At 42.6% G+C, this 15710-nt stretch overlaps 1 protein-coding gene across 11 annotated transcripts in view; it reads right to left on the bottom strand.

The window, feature by feature from the left end:
• Nucleotides 1–7478: 7478 nt before the first annotated feature.
• Nucleotides 7479–15710, bottom strand: part of LOC119976388 (rho guanine nucleotide exchange factor 9-like) — a 180558-nt gene continuing 172326 nt past the window's right edge. For 7 of the 11 annotated variants that reach the window (XM_038816898.1, XM_038816893.1, XM_038816899.1 and 4 more), the window contains one exon: nucleotides 7479–7730. In XM_038816898.1, the coding sequence (XP_038672826.1) occupies nucleotides 7516–7730 (215 nt within the window). In that variant the 3' untranslated portion in view covers nucleotides 7479–7515. Of the gene's footprint in view, nucleotides 7731–7946; nucleotides 8170–15710 lie in introns of all 11 variants that reach the window. The other 4 variants (XR_005462922.1, XR_005462921.1, XM_038816900.1 and 1 more) reach the window with 3 other exon arrangements.

Below are 15710 nucleotides of genomic sequence, written 5' to 3'. Positions count from 1 at the left end.
AAATCATTCTATTCCCAAGCCATATACTCAATTAATTTCTCAAAGACACCAAACAATTAATGCGTCTGTCAATCCCCCTCACTAGACTCTTACCTGCTACCAGGGGCTGGTTTAGCTCACTGGGCTAAATCGCTGGCTTTTAAAGCAGACCAAGCAGGCCAGCAGCACGGTTCGATTCCCGTACCAGCCTCCCCGGACAGGCGCCGGAATGTGGCGACTAGGGGCTTTTCACAGTAACTTCATTGAAGCCAACTCGTGACAATAAGTGATTTCATTTTTTTTATTTCAATGCATTCTTATTTGCTTCCCCTGGTCGGTTAGCTCAGTCGGCTGGACAACTGGCTCGTGATGCAGAGAGATGACAACGGCATGGGTTCAATTCCCGTACTAGCTGAGGTGATCCGTGAAAGCCCTGCATTCTACACCTTGCCCTCGCCTAATGTGTGGAGACCCTCAGGTCGAGTCCGTCAGGTCAAATCACCACCAGTCTGCTCTCTCTCAAATTGGGAGCACAGTAAGAAGTCTTACAACACTAGGTGAAAGTCTAACAGGTTTGTTTCGAATCACTAGCTTTCGGAGCACAGCTCCTTTCTCAGAGGAATGAAGAGGTGGGTTCCAGAAATATATTGAGACAAAGTCAACGATGCCAGACGATACTTTGATTGCGCATCTTTGCAAGTAATTAAGTCTTTACAGATCCAGACCGAGAAACTGGAGAGAGAGATAATCACAGGTTAAAGAGGTGTGAATTGTCTCAAGCTAGGACAGTTGATCGGGTTTCGCACGTCCAGTCCAGATGGTGGGGGGGGGGTGAATGTAATGCGACAGGAATCCAAGGTCCCGGAGGAGGCTGTACTCATGTATGTGAAACTTGGCGATAAGTTTCTGCTCGACGATTCTGCGTTGTCGCGCATCCTGAAGGCCGCCTTGGAGAACACTGACCCGAAGATCAGAGACTGAATGGCCTTGACTGCTGAAGTGTTCCCCGACTTGAAGGGAACATTTCTGCCTGGTGATTGTCGCACGATGTCCGTTCATCCATTGTCGCAGCGTCTGCATGGTCTCGCCAATGGACCACGCTTTGAGACATCCTTTCCTGCAGCATATGGTTTCCTTCAAAACCATAAGATTCTATCCTAGAGAGTGTGACCCCGTCCTGAAACAAAACATCTGGGTAACTCTCTCCCTCCCTGATATGTCGCAGTTTCTGCAGCTCAGCCTCCAGCTCAATGAATCTGAGCCAGAGTTCCTCAAGACGCTTATTCAGATATACTTTATCTGGTTAACAACAGTATCCATGAGCTCCCACATGCTGCAGCCTTGACACATCGCCTGCCCTGCCATACTTATGAGCTTTAATTCATTACTTATTTATTTTAATTATTTATTTTTCTTTAGATATTTATAAATCTTATCACAAACTCCAGTACTATTTTAAACCTCGGAAAATAGACCTTGGCCACTTACCGGATATTCACCAGATACTCACCGACAGCTCACTTTGCCTCCTGCAGAGCAGAAACCAATTCCTGCAGAGTGGAAAAAGTTAGAAAAAGCTAAGGAGTGCCTCCCTCCCCTCCTCATCGAACTCCTGCCTATCACCAAACCTCCACACTTAGTGCTGGTAACACAGAGAATGTCAGAATTTATATGTTCTGAAAAAAGGGACTTAGCTGAGCCCAGGTATAGCAGAGATTAGTTCAAGCCGGTCTTCTCAATCAACTCTTTCAGCCAGTGGATAGCTTCCATCCTGCTACTGAGGCCTCTGGATGAGACACAGAGGTTAAGCAGTGCTTGCAGTTAAATGTTAAACACAAATACAAACAATATTAGATTTTCTGAAAGATATTTAAAATTTCCCTCTGCTCACCAAACTTCCACACTCTGTCCAAGGCTGCACTCAGTGCCCTTAAGGGAGTGCTGAATTAGTACATCGGTAAAGAAATGGAAGAGTGTGTTGATGGGTGAAATGAAATAATGTAGGAGGTGGCTTCGGAGGCACCAAGCTCTGCCACTGCCCAGTTGGACTGAATGGCCTGTTTCTGTGTTGCAAAATTCTAAGTGGTTTCCTCTCTTAAGTAAATCTCCTGAGGGCTTTGAATCTAGCCTTAAGCATATCGTATGTGAGCCATCTGGTTCTGGAACATGCTTCATTCTTCAGAAGGTCAAGCTCAGTGACTTGCATAATGGAAGAACGGCATGTAGCAGCCTGAGAAAAGTAGGAAAGTTAAAATTGTGGGAGACCATAGGTTGAAGGGAAACCATATGAGGTCATGCCAAATCCTTTGGCAGCATTACTGATAATTCTCTCTATTTATGTAGCGTCCTTGCTGTCAGAGCTTTGCTCATCATGGCACACTTCTCGTGCCATGATATCACAATGAGGCAAGTAAGAGAAGCAGGGCCAAGAACTACCTCTGCTGGCATAGAGACTCAAGCTACGTTACTGGCGTTTATTAAGCATCACTCTCTAGGCAGCTGATCTAATCAGTCCTCCAGCTGCCTATTTATATTTCATAGAATTTACATAGAATTTACAGTGCAGAAGGAGGCCATTCGGCCCATCGAGTCTGCACAGGCTCTTGGAATGAGCACCCTACCCAAGCCCATACCTCCACCCTATCCCCATAACCCAGTAACCCCACCTAACACTAATAGCAATTTGGACCCTGAGGGCAATTTAGCCTGGCCAATTCACCTAACCTGCACATCTTTGGACTGTGGGAGGAAACCGGAGCACCCGGAGGAAACCCATGCGCACACGGGGAGAACGTGCAGACTCCACACAGACAATGACCCAAGCCGGGATTCGAACCTGGGACCCTGGAGCTGTGAAGCATTTGTGCTAACCACTATGCTACCATGCTATGGGTTAACTTTGCGGCTGCTTTGTTGAAATAATAATAATCTTTATTGTCACAAGTAGGCAATGAAAATCCCCTAGTCGCTAAATTGTGGCAACTGTTCGGTTACACTGAGGGAGAATTCAGAATGTCCAAATTACCTAACAGCGCATCTTTCGGGGCTTGTGGGAGAAAATCAGAGCACCCGGAGGAAGCTCACGCATACACGGGAAGAACGTGTAGACTCTGCACAGACAATGGCCCAAGCTGGAATCGAACCCGGGACCCTGGCGCTGTGAAGCAATAGTGCTAACCACTGTGCTACTGTGCCGCTGAATGTCACTTGAAGTTGCCAAAGCAGTTTCTGACCTTCAGTTAATGACAGTCTGCAACAGCTGCCTTACCTCACTAAATGGATTGATTTTTCTTGAATAAGCAAAAATAATGCTGTTTTGTTTTGTCCTGAGACCTGCACTTTATTATTAGGTACAGTATCTTACCATTTCCAAGTTATGGGCATTAACTAATTTGAAATGTTCTATTGCCGTCTCCCTGGTAACAGAATGAGGAGAATCACTAAATTTAAGTATGTGCAGTGAATGTTTAGTTGTGGGCATGAAGTTTGTTATGATCCTTGGCAAGATCTCAGGCTGTAGGGTTAGATCTGGTTAGGGATCAATAATGTTTAGTTTAAAGTGGATAAAATTTGAGACTCAAAATGTTTACTAAATGAATAAAACCATGAGATTTCACAAATTTGGAACTTTACCAGTTCAGGAAGAAAAATAATTTACAATATCTATTTATATTCTGAGATCAAGGTTATGTATGAGGTACATGTAAATTAACAGGTCAACTGTTGCCGCAGACACCTCACTACACAATAAATACAAGGTGTGACCAAACCTGATTCCATGGATTTCTCTACAATCCACGCAGATACTAGTCTCATTGAGTCAACCAATCTCACTGAAACGTCAACTTTCTCATGATGGACTCCAATATCCATCAGGGCTTATCTTGTGCCCACTTCACTTAAATTCCTCTCCCTGCAACTATCTTTTTAAGTTGGAATTTTTTCTCCGCTCACTTCTCTTAATTTGACACAAGGTTCCTAATCTGTTCTGTCATTTTCCCTTACTTGGGACTTCCCTTTGGGACCTCTCCCTTTTCCACTCCCTGGTTTGGTACCTACCTCTGTCCCTTGTTCTGTGTCTCCCTCCCTGGGACACTCTCAACAATGGTACGCCATACCAGGTAATAAGAACTGCTCCTTTCACACTGTTCTTCTTTCTTCTTTCTGCATGGGCACACAGGACCAGTCCTTGGCCTGAAGAATGTAAAATGCCCAGACTTAGCATTTGCAGCCAGTTCCTGGCTGGTGCATGTGTGAAAGGCCCAAGGATTGTCGGCAATTCTAAACTCAGCAAGGTTTCATCACAAGGTGGCAGTTATGAATTTGTAAGTTGCCTTGGCACTATCTCAAAGGGCACATATAAAAAGGAACAAACTGGAAGGAACTTTTGATTTTGAAGATAAATCTCTTGCAGGAGGCCAAATCGCTGGCTCCTGCAGCCCATAATAGATATGAGAAGAATGGAAGCTGAACATGCAGAAGTTGTTTATGGAATATATTTAATAATATAATGGTCCTTCCTGTTTATTCCCTTATTTCTCCTCTTTTTTTTTGCCACTATTATTTTTGACCCATGGATGATTAATGGACATGTATCTTTAAGTCAAGTAGCAGAATTCAGAAGTTACAGGAGAGAACAATCTGCTAGTCTCTGCTGGTTGGAACAGGAGTTTCTTATCAGCACCAGAGAGAAAGAGATGGGTGGGACTTGGTTTGATTGATTGGCTGGTGGCCAATGAATTGCCCCAAAAAGCTGTATTCTGCCCGGTGACAGGTGGTATCGGATGTAATCCCAGTGGAATGATTTTCAGAGTCTCAAGGTGTTTCATTTTGTCTCCTGAAAGTACAGGCAAGAAGCCTCTCTCTCTATCTTTCTCTCCTCCGTGTCCTTCCAGAAAGGCTGTATTTAGAACATAAGAACTAGGAGCAGGAATAGGCCATCTGGCCCTTCAGGCCTCCTCCACCATTCAATAAGAGAATGTCTGATCTTTTTGAAGGCTTAACTCCCCTTACCCGCTCACTCACCATAACCCCAAATTCCTTTACTGTTCAAAAGTCTATCCATCTTTGCCTTAAAAACACCCAACAAGGTAGCCTCAACTGATTCACTGGGTAGGGAATTCCACAGATTTACAATTTTTTGGTGAAGAAGTTCCTCCTCAAATCAGTCCTAAATCTGCTCCCCTTATTTTGAGGCTGTGCCCCCTAGTTCGAGTTTCACCTGCCAGTGGAAACAACTTTCCTGTATTCCGGGGGCTGTAGAAAACCCGAATGAATGAATCTAGAGGAAAACCATTGCAGGCTGCAGACAAAGGCAAGAACCTTTTGTCTCTCTCTCTCTCCAGAAAGGCTGTAGGTACTGCATTTCTGAAATCACAGAGGTCTGACTGAATCTACAAGAAGGACTTCAACCTGAGAGTGAGGCTTGAAGAGGAGTAAGGTGCTGGAAACCACCATCTGAAACAAAGATTTTTTTTTTCCTTTTACTTATGGCTTTTTACCCATTTCTTCCCCTGTGTTTTGTCTGACTTATGTGTGTGTAGAGGATGGGGGAGGATGCAAGTTGAAGTGGGGAATTAGGAATTATATAATAGTTAACCAGTTTTATTTGCTACATATTTCATTATAGTTCTTGTTATAAATAAATGTTTACATTTACAAACCTGGTGACTGTAATTATTGGGCGGCCAAGGGCCAAAGACTTTGGGTATTTTTCTGAGAATTATTAATGAATTCACTTATGTTGTGATTCCGAGTCAAGTGGGGTGGGAATCGTGTTGGAATAGTATATGGATGGAAACCTTATGTAGTTTTCCCAATCAAGGCAACGGATAATAGAATTTTTAACATAAAGATAAAATGTAATTACAAATTTATTAAATTGTTCAATTTGTGTAATACTTTTAAAACTTTACAGAAAAAGTATTATCAGAACAGAAAATGCTGAAGAAGTCCCAGCAAATCAAGTTAACAACCAAGAGTAATGTAGGTATTTAACTTAGCACTTGATAATAAGAAGGTTGCGTAGAATGGAAGCATTTTTGAGAGCACCTTGGAAAAAACAGGTAAAGAGATGCAAAGTGATTATTGAAGAGACTTCCCAACAGTAGGGATGCAATAATTTGAAGATCTCCCTCCCCCCTTATGTGTCGAGGTTTAGTAACAGCTCAGAGTTAGAGGAATGGTGGGTGCAGATGTAATAATTGGAATTTGAGAAACAAGGATAGGGATTTTTGAAATGGGCAACTACACAAGGGTATGGGTGAAAATGTGAAAGGTTTTGTGCATGACAATACTTGGCATCAGAGAACGAAAGTTTTACATTTCACCAGGGACTGTTCATTTGATATGTCTGATTACCTTACTGTGCATGTCTAGTGTTTTCTAATGCTGAAGGAGGACTTGGATACCATGGGCGGAGTTGGCCAATTTGCAGTTTGAATAGTGAAGTGTCTGATAAATGTGCCTTGTGCTTGCCCCACTTCGTTCGCTCCACCATTGGCAGCCCAACCGTCAGTCCCCAGACTCAGGAACTCCTTCTGCAAATCTTTCCCCCTTTCTCCTCCTTCAAGACTCTCCTTGTAATTTAGCCCTTCAGCCTAGCGCTTTGGTCTAATGTCTGATGTTCAGTTTGCTTCTTTCATTTTATGATTATGGTTGCTGCTACGTTGGGCTGTGGACAATTTGCTCCCATGAAATAGCTTAACTGTCAGAAATGAGACATTTGAACATAGACAATCAACCAGACTTGATTTTTATTGGTGTTAACAGATGGAGAATTGCATTCATAAGACCTTTAAAGCATGAGCTTAAATTGGAAATGTACCATACTGAATTATCACATGATAATAAATGTTATGAGAGAGATTGTGCTGAATTCATAAATGAGCCCTCAGTTATGAGAAACACTTCAATTTCTTAATAAAGCTGGAATTTCAGGAAGGCACAGGATAGCTGCTCTTGGGCTGCTTTTACACAGTAAAGCAAAATAAGTATACAGGTATCTCTCTGAAGCATTTGTTATGGATGTTTCATTAGAGTACATTTCTTTTTAAAAATTTGTGAAGAAGTTGTGGAACTGAAAGGGACAGATGTCAGCTCATCATAAAACCTCCGTAAAGTGGAAGTCAGAATTATAGAGTAAAAATTGCCTAAAACAATAAATAGACTGTGTGTATCAAGATGGATGCAGTATTCTTACTTTTGGAAGTAATATTAATAAGGGGCCACAAGAAAGGGGATGGACCACAGTTAATATATTTGAGCAGGACAAAGATAAATGGTGCACTGTGCAAAACCTACCAGGAGAGGGTAAAGTGGATGAATGACTCCACCTGATGAACAAGGAATGGAGAGCACATGCATGCAATTCTGGCGTGGTTCAATAACCTTCTACCTTGCATGCATTTGCGTTATTGATAATTCCCATGTATTGTATTAATTTGCCCCTTTTATCTGCATTCAGTCAAGCTCTAGAGGCAGACATTCAATACAAAGTATTATGGTGTAAATTATTTTAAGCAAAGCAAAACTTCCTCATAATTGAAAGCTGCGGTTTGAAATCGCATCTGATTCTGTTTCCAGATCTAACGATGTTGACGAATCTGTGGTGCTTGTACTTGATGAGGAGCTGGAGGAAGTCATCGGGGGCATTGTTGGATTATTGTGTTGATGAGGACATGTTGGAGCTTTTATTGGCAGTCTCTCACATTCGGAAACCATTGGGCATCTGTTGCGCTGTTTGTATATTCCTGTTTATGAATGACACAGGCAAAAAGATTCATCACAGTGGTCAAAAGATACTTCCTCACTATTTTTGTTATCCCATTACCCATTCTAAATATATGGATTGTGAGATAGAAGATCAGGGAGTATGTCAAGCTTCTCACCTTCAATTTCTTCGATACAAATTCTTTTAACCAAGGGTAAAAATAAATGTTCTTCCTGATTTTCCTTCTCATTCCTACCTTATAAGTTTGTAAATCCTAAATGTCTGTTCACCATGGCAAAGACTTCAATTTGCCCGAAAAGCTCCTCAAAATGTTGAAAACGTCAATTAGGTCACTTGCAATTCTCCACTTTTCCAAAAACAATAAGCTCAACTTTATCTTTCATCCAAACCAATTCCTTGTAACTCAGATCACCTTTGTTATTTGCCTCTGAACGCTCTTGATAGCAATGATAACGGCCCTATATACGAAGAACAGAATGACACACAGTGCCCTAAGATGGGGTCTGACCAGTACCTTATATAGCAATAATATGATGCTGTTTCGATTAATAAATTGTGTCACTCACTAAAGTAACCAAGTCTTATTTGTTCTTTTTTAAAAATATTGCAGCCAAACAATGATTTGTTCCTTGTGGAAATAAATATTCTAACACCACAAAAACAATTACATTTAAGTAAACAATATCCCATGTAGTTTTGTTAATTCAAATAATTCCATTGATACAATAATTCAACAATGTAGGTTATTGGTCATGTAGCATGCAAACGTCACATGGAAATTGGCTTTACAGGCAACGTTCATGATATTTGTGATGGGAATGTATATTCTTTGTATGGTGATTATAATTGTGGTTCTGGCTAGATTACGTTTCTTCAACATTGACTTCATTGGTATGATTGGTGACACAATTTGTGATCGGACAATCAGCAGGGATAAAGATCACAATGTAAGTTAGGTTTTTACACAGTGAGGAATGTAACTGACCTGAATTAAATCAGAATGGGTTTGCTTATTTCTCCAATTTGAAGAATGCTTTATTTTATAAAGCCTGGCTTTGAAAATAGAGTGCAGAATGCGATTTTAAAAAATAAATTGAGTACGTTCATAGGATATGGTTATTAACTAAGAACTGCAGATTATGTGCAAATTGTTCTAAGATATGGTTGTTAATAATTTATCACCGGCAGACTTTCTTAGTCTTTCAGATTTCGTCACTCCATGATGAGTGGGTCAACCACCACGACAATACTTAAAATTGGAGGATACTGGCTCAGTAATTCTAATGGATAAATAATCATGTCAATGAATAGTACACATGTGGAAACAAATGTGAAGACAGGGTGCACTTGACTCTTCAAGACCAGCTTGGTAAGTGAGAACTAGTTCTAATTAACTTAGTCTGGTGTAGAATTATAGTTACAAGCTTAGTAATGCTATAGGAATCAGGTAAAAGTTATTTACATTACGTACAATGTATACATATATAATATGTATGATGAATACCTAATATAGGTCAGTGAGTTGTGTTGGAGAAAGAGGAGCATTTGGTCACAGTCCGTCACATATTAGAACAGGAAAAAGATTCTAGAAGACAAGTTTCAGAAAGATGGAAGAATGACATACGTTTTGGCATTACTTACTGGCTACCCTGTTCAAGAAAAATTCCGACCTATGATATCCTAACTCTTCCATCTATGAGAAAGATCAGGGACTGGATTCTCTGCTGGCTGGATACTCCACTTTGGCAGCAGCCCAGGGTTTTTCCGACGGCGTGGACTGCCCCACAAGGGGAAACCTCATTGACTAGCCGGTGTAATGAAGCATCCCAACGGCAGGGTGAAACAGAAATGTGGTACAGCGGGGCGGAGAATCCTGCCTCAGGGGCGGGAATCTCCGTCCCTCGGCGTGCCGCCACCGGCAGCGGGATTCTCCGTCACGCTAGCCGGTCAATTGGATTTCCCATTGTGGGCAGCCATACGCCATCGGGAAATCCCCGGGCGTGGGTGCGCTGCTGATGTAATGGAGACTCCTGACAGCGGAGAATGCAATCCCAGATGTATTAACTTGAGTGGCTTAGTTTAGTCAATGAAGGTTTGTTTGGAAACAAACAGTGAACTCCTTGCTATTAGTCAGAACCACGATCAAAATCAAAGTTTGATTGTTCGAAGTGGGTGGGTCTTTATCTAATTATTACCATCAGCATTTGGATGATGACATGCAAAATATCTTATTTTAATTTATTGAAATTGAACATATAATTGAAAATTAGGAAATGTACTGAAATATTGGCGAGGGTTTTCCCATAGAACATCTGGATGAAATTCCAATAAGCTTATGCCAATATGAATATCAGGTTAAATAATGGTTAAGATTCAAAGAGAGGGTTGGAAGAGTACCAACAAGAAACAGCATAAAACTAGATTTTGTTTGACAAGTAGTTCATATTCCCTTAGGTATTTTAAATAAAGTAAATGGTGGAGCTTTGTGGTCATGTGGTTTATTTGCACTTGCAGGAGTTCAAATAAACTAAAAGTTATAGTAATCATTGATGGAAGACTTGAGTTAGTGACCACGTTGCACCCACGTGCATCCCAGAGAGATATTAACTTGATGTTAACTTAATCGCGCAAGAGTCCCAAATCAGACTCCACACCAGGCGCCGGGCCGATTGCGAGTCACCCAACTTGCACAGCCCAGCATGATTTGGATCTCACCCTCTGAATATTTAAATGAGCTCAATGACACCTTGAGGGGTCACGCAGTCCATTGGAAGCCCTAAGGTGATCGGGGACAGGGAAGGGTGGTACTTGGTTGTACAGCTCAATAATTTTCGTTCTTCTTTTGTACATTTCTCTTTAGGTATGGATTTCCAAAGCATTTGCATATCTCTGTACTGACCATGGTTTAGACAGTATATTATGAGACTGGGACTCAAAGGCAGACAGCAGAAGGTGGTGCTGCAATGTGAGGTGCCAGATTCACTAGCCAAGCTCCACATTGGTTGATTTGGGGGTTGCTATTATTTAAGTGGGGCTTGGAGATGGGAATATTGCTGAAGATAGCTAAGTTTGCGGATGACATAAAATAGAGCAACGGTCAATCGCATTAGCTGTACTCCAGAGATTGGCTAGGCCGATTGGCAGAGGTGGCAAATGGAAATCAACAGATAAGCCTAAAGTGGTGACATTGGAGGGAAGAGGAGTCCGAAATATACTTTAAATAAGATTTTAACCAAAAATCACGGTATTCTCCGATCTGCCAGCCATGTTTTCCGGCATGCCACACCACTGCCGGGAGCAGGATTCTCTATTCCCGCAACCGGCTAATAGGGTTTCCCATTGTGGTCACTCCACGCTGTTGGGAAACCCATGGGCGTGGGTGCGTGATGGCGCATGGGAGGATCCTGGCGATGGAGAATTAGTTTTGAGAGTTTTGTTAGCATGATTATTAAATGCCAGTTCAGTGCTCACGGGCTGTCAGAAAAGCAAATAAAATGTTAAAATTTACAACAAAGGCTGAGATTTATAATTCACAAGGAGCGATCTTGAAATTTTGTACCATCTTGAGGAGAGTTTTTTTGTCTCCATAATATAGAATGGTTTTAGAATTAGTGTGGAGAGTTGAGAGATGAGCAATGAGGTTGGTTGCTGAACTTAGAGAGCTGACTTGTCAGGGAAGATTATCCACTTCAAAAGAGAATGGTTGGGGTGAGGCGGAGTGGGTGGGGGGGGGGGGGGGGGGGGGGGGGGGGGCGGGCAGGGAGGTGCGATTCTTGATATTAAACTTCCATTTTCAGTTGCAACAGGGAATTAGACCCAAGAAAGTACTTTAAAGTATGAGGCACCGTTGAAATTTCACTGTTGAAATTTACAGTTCCATGCACATTTTCCCTTCGGTTGTGTCAAATAAAGACAAATTAAATAGATCAACTGATTTGTGACATGCAATTCTCAGATGTAAATCTCTGTTAAGTTAGGTTTCCACCAGTTTAGTGTTATATCCACCTTTTCCAACAGGTTTTGGATTAGTATCAAAAGTGTCCCATCAGACTGTAGTTAATAAAATTAAAATTATTCACAGTAACTTTATTTAAACATGCATAACAAGTCCTGATCCTCGGTAAATAGTTTGCTCTAACTTGCCTATCAATTGCAAAATGGTGCTCCAGACTGATAAAATGTGCTGTTCACGGGAATGCATTCAAAATGTCACAGAAAAATTTGTAAGAGCACTTTGGAACTATTTACTTTGTTTTGTTTCCTGCCTACTTCCATTTAACTGATTAAGAAATATGGTGATAGGTCTGTGAGTAAGATTGTATGAAGATTGCACTGCGACCTCCAACCAGCTGGTGGTGTCAGACCTTGGTTACGTGGTGGGGCGGACTCATCAGCTGGTAGTAAGGCAAGGCCGGTTGCACATTGGGTAGTTCCAGAGCAACCTAGTCTATATAGTATTCTGTATGTTATCCTTCCATGTGTTAAATAATAAACCATCATTCTAAGTAACTCATCAACAGTTCTGTGAGTATCATTGCTATAGCAAGGTCGCCAACCACAACATGGTACCAGGAGTGTTGAACATTTCAGGAAACAGGAGAAACGTCAAAGGAAAACCGTCCGAAGAATAAAACAGAAAAAAAGATTCTTCAACTGACCTGGTAGCTACGGCCTGTGGCGACTCAGTGCAATAAAAAACGGTGAAGCGTGAGATGGAGAGTTTAAAAGCACCCCACCAGCTTGAAGTATTTGATAACGTAGGTGAAAACTGGCGCATTTTTAAACAGCAATTCAAGCTCTATGTTTCAGCCCTTGGCCTGCAGGCACAGTCTGACGAGAAGAGCATTGTGTAGCTGCTATGGTGGCAAGTCCGCAAGCTATTGAAATTTACAATAGATTTGCCATTTGCTTTCAATAGCGAAGAGGACAGCGAGAGATGATCAAGTGACAGCATACTTCGATCGACATTGCTCACTCAAAAAAGAATAAGACATTTGAGAGATATATTTTCCATTCACGTACCCAGAAACCTGGCGAATATTTTGACACTGACTTGAGGCTGAAGGCCCAGTCCTGCAATATCAGAAATTTAAAACCCTCAATGATCCACGACCAAATAGTATTTGGAATTTCAAATGACAAGTTCCGTGAGAGATTGCAGCGGGAGGAAGATTTGGGATTGGAAAAATCAATTAAGATTTGTCATGTGAGTGAGTTGGCTGCACATTAAATCAGTACACTCAGCTCAAAACATTTTGGCGCCAACATGGAGGAAGACACCAGCGCCATCAGCACTGTGACGTAGGTCAATAAGAAACGTGGTCTAAGTGCGGGTGGCCATTTTAAGTGGCTGACAGTATCCGCCACCCTATGCCATAGTGTGGTAACCGACATGGCCCACGACAATGTCCAGTATATGTAGAAAAGTATGCCCAAGGTGCGACCAAACGAATCACTTTACGAAAAAATGTTTTTTGCGTCCTTCAATGGACTAATTCAGAGCAGTGAATACAGTGGAGGAGATGCTTCTGAAAGAGCTGTTCATTATTGATTTAATTTCAGAAAAGAGCCAGAGCGGTCCAACCGAAATGAGTGAAGGAATCCTTCAGAATGGTCGCGAGCGGCTGTTCGGGCCAGTCAGCAAGTGGCCAGACAGTTACTGTGGCTCGCAACGTGATGTGCCGGTATACTCACTAGATGAGAAGCAAGCGAAAGTCCAGGCAAAAGACGACAAATGCAATGAGGCCCTGGAAGAGCCAAAGGGAATTGCAGGCTTCTGGTTAACAGTTTTCAAGTAGGCGTATACACTCAGTGGTATGATTCAGGAGCATGATGAGCCCATATTAAAGCATCTACAGGCTGAATGTTCAGAGCATACACAGCCAAGGATATTCACTCTGGAGTTTACATTTGAGCCAAATGATTATTTTACGAATGAGGTAATTACGAAAGCATACCAGCTGGAATCGCCGCCTGATAAGCAAGAATTCGAATTCTGCGACAAACCAGAAATCACGGATGCACTGGGTGACCGATTGAATGGAAGAAAAGAGAGAAATTTCACATTGGAAACCATTAAAATGAAGTGGTCGGAGCACTCGCAAAACGGTCACAAAAACAGTACCAAATGATTCATTCTTCAATTTCTTCAGTCCTCCAGAAGCTCAACAGCACGGAATGTTAAATAAATATTACCGGACACCGCGAAATGAAACTACATTGAGGTAGTGCATGTAGAAATAGACAGCAAGATTGCAATAGCTGACACCTCAGACGAAACCAATATAGCTCCGGCCCAACTGAAAACTGAGGACATTATACCAATTCTGGAAAAGCTAGCTCCAGAAGCATAGGGGGAGCCATCGAGGCCCCGCAAAGAAGTTCAGATAATGGACCCCTTGAGACCCGAAGCCATTCCACCGCAGGAGGAATTCAAAGAGCAGATGAAGGCATCCGTTTGCAGCTCTACGGCGCTGAATGTTCCTTGTGATCACCTCGTCATTCCCACCAAACCACCAACGTAGCGCTGCACAGGCTTCCTCGCTGAGTTGACCATCTATGCCGTGAAACAGCTTCACTAGCGTTTCATATTCGTCCAACTCCGGCTCATCATCCAATTGTTGGCTTACTCCTTCATAATGTTCAGGGGATTCGACGGGGTACTTATACTCAGAGTCAGTGTCATCTGCAAATATTTCTCCTGTAAAATACAGCATTGCATACAGAATTGCATGTTCACACAGGGTGACGGATGATACTTATATCATAATCCTTGGCAAGGGTGAACCATGGCTTGCATCCCTGTGCAGAGCCACGTCGACAGTTGATACAGCATCGGAATGCAGTTCCACAGCCCTGAATGATACATATATACAGTCACTTGAGGAGGATGAGTCCCCACCTGGGCTATCGGCAAAACATGAGGTGTGCACAGTGCTCTCGGGTAACGAGAAGTCATCACATGTGCCTCAACACAAGGCAAAGGGGCAGTGCCCAGCGATGTGGATGCCAATCCTACCCAGACACCAGGAAGTGAAGCAATCCAGACACTAGAGGTTGAAGGTACTGACTTGCCTACCACCACACAGTCCCTCGGAGGCATGCCGACACAAGATGTCTTTCCAGACGACCCCAAAACACATTGAATCCGTGGTGCAGTTCAGCAACAAGGTGGGGGCTACCAGAGCCAAAAGGAGCACGAAAAGCCCTGAAAAAACAGCTCGCAAAATAGACCAGAGAAGCGGTCACAAGCTAACCATCAAACCAAACCAGAGGAAAAGAAGCAGAGTGGGGGATACTGTGAGTCCCACCAAGGAGAGTAAGAAGGAAGATGTTGGCAATGTGGCCAACAGGCCAGAGACCACACAGCAGAGTAGGGGCAACAAGGAGCACTCGAGAGCACACAGTAACGCAGCATTCAACAGTATTGGACAAAGAAACGGAAGAAGCTGAAAACATCTTGTAGGATGACCAACAACAAAATCAGAGTTCACAGCACATCGACTAAAAAGGTTTAAAAACAAAAACAAGGCATGAAAACCAGTTTTCCAGAAAGCTGACAAGACTTCAGATGATCCTATTGGAGATGCAAAATGAGCTGTGCACAATAGGGCCAGTATGACTCTGAGGAAGAGCAGACAGGGAGATGTTGCTGAAAACAGTGGGCTGGTGACCTGAAGTGCATATGTTTTAATGCAAGAGGTAACAGGTAAGATAACAGGTAAGGCAGATGAACTTAGAGCTTGGATTCGTACTTGGAACACTGATGTTGTTGCCATTACAGACACCTGGTTGAGGGAAGGACAGGATTGGCAGCTAAACGTTCCAGGATTTAGATGTTTCAGGCGGGATAGAGGGGGATGTAAAAGGGGTGGCGGAGTTGCGCAACTGGTTCGGGAGAATATCATAGCTGTACCGCTATGAGGACACCTCAGCGGGCAGAGAGGCTATATGGGTAGAGATCAGGAAGAAGAAGGGCACAGTCACAATGTTGGGAGTT

The sequence above is a fragment of the Scyliorhinus canicula genome, chromosome 13, assembly GCF_902713615.1.
Source record: "Scyliorhinus canicula chromosome 13, sScyCan1.1, whole genome shotgun sequence".
Classification (NCBI taxonomy): Eukaryota; Metazoa; Chordata; class Chondrichthyes; order Carcharhiniformes; family Scyliorhinidae; genus Scyliorhinus; species Scyliorhinus canicula.
The sequence above is the reverse complement of the archived record's forward strand: the minus strand, read 5'-3'. Positions and strand labels throughout refer to the sequence as shown.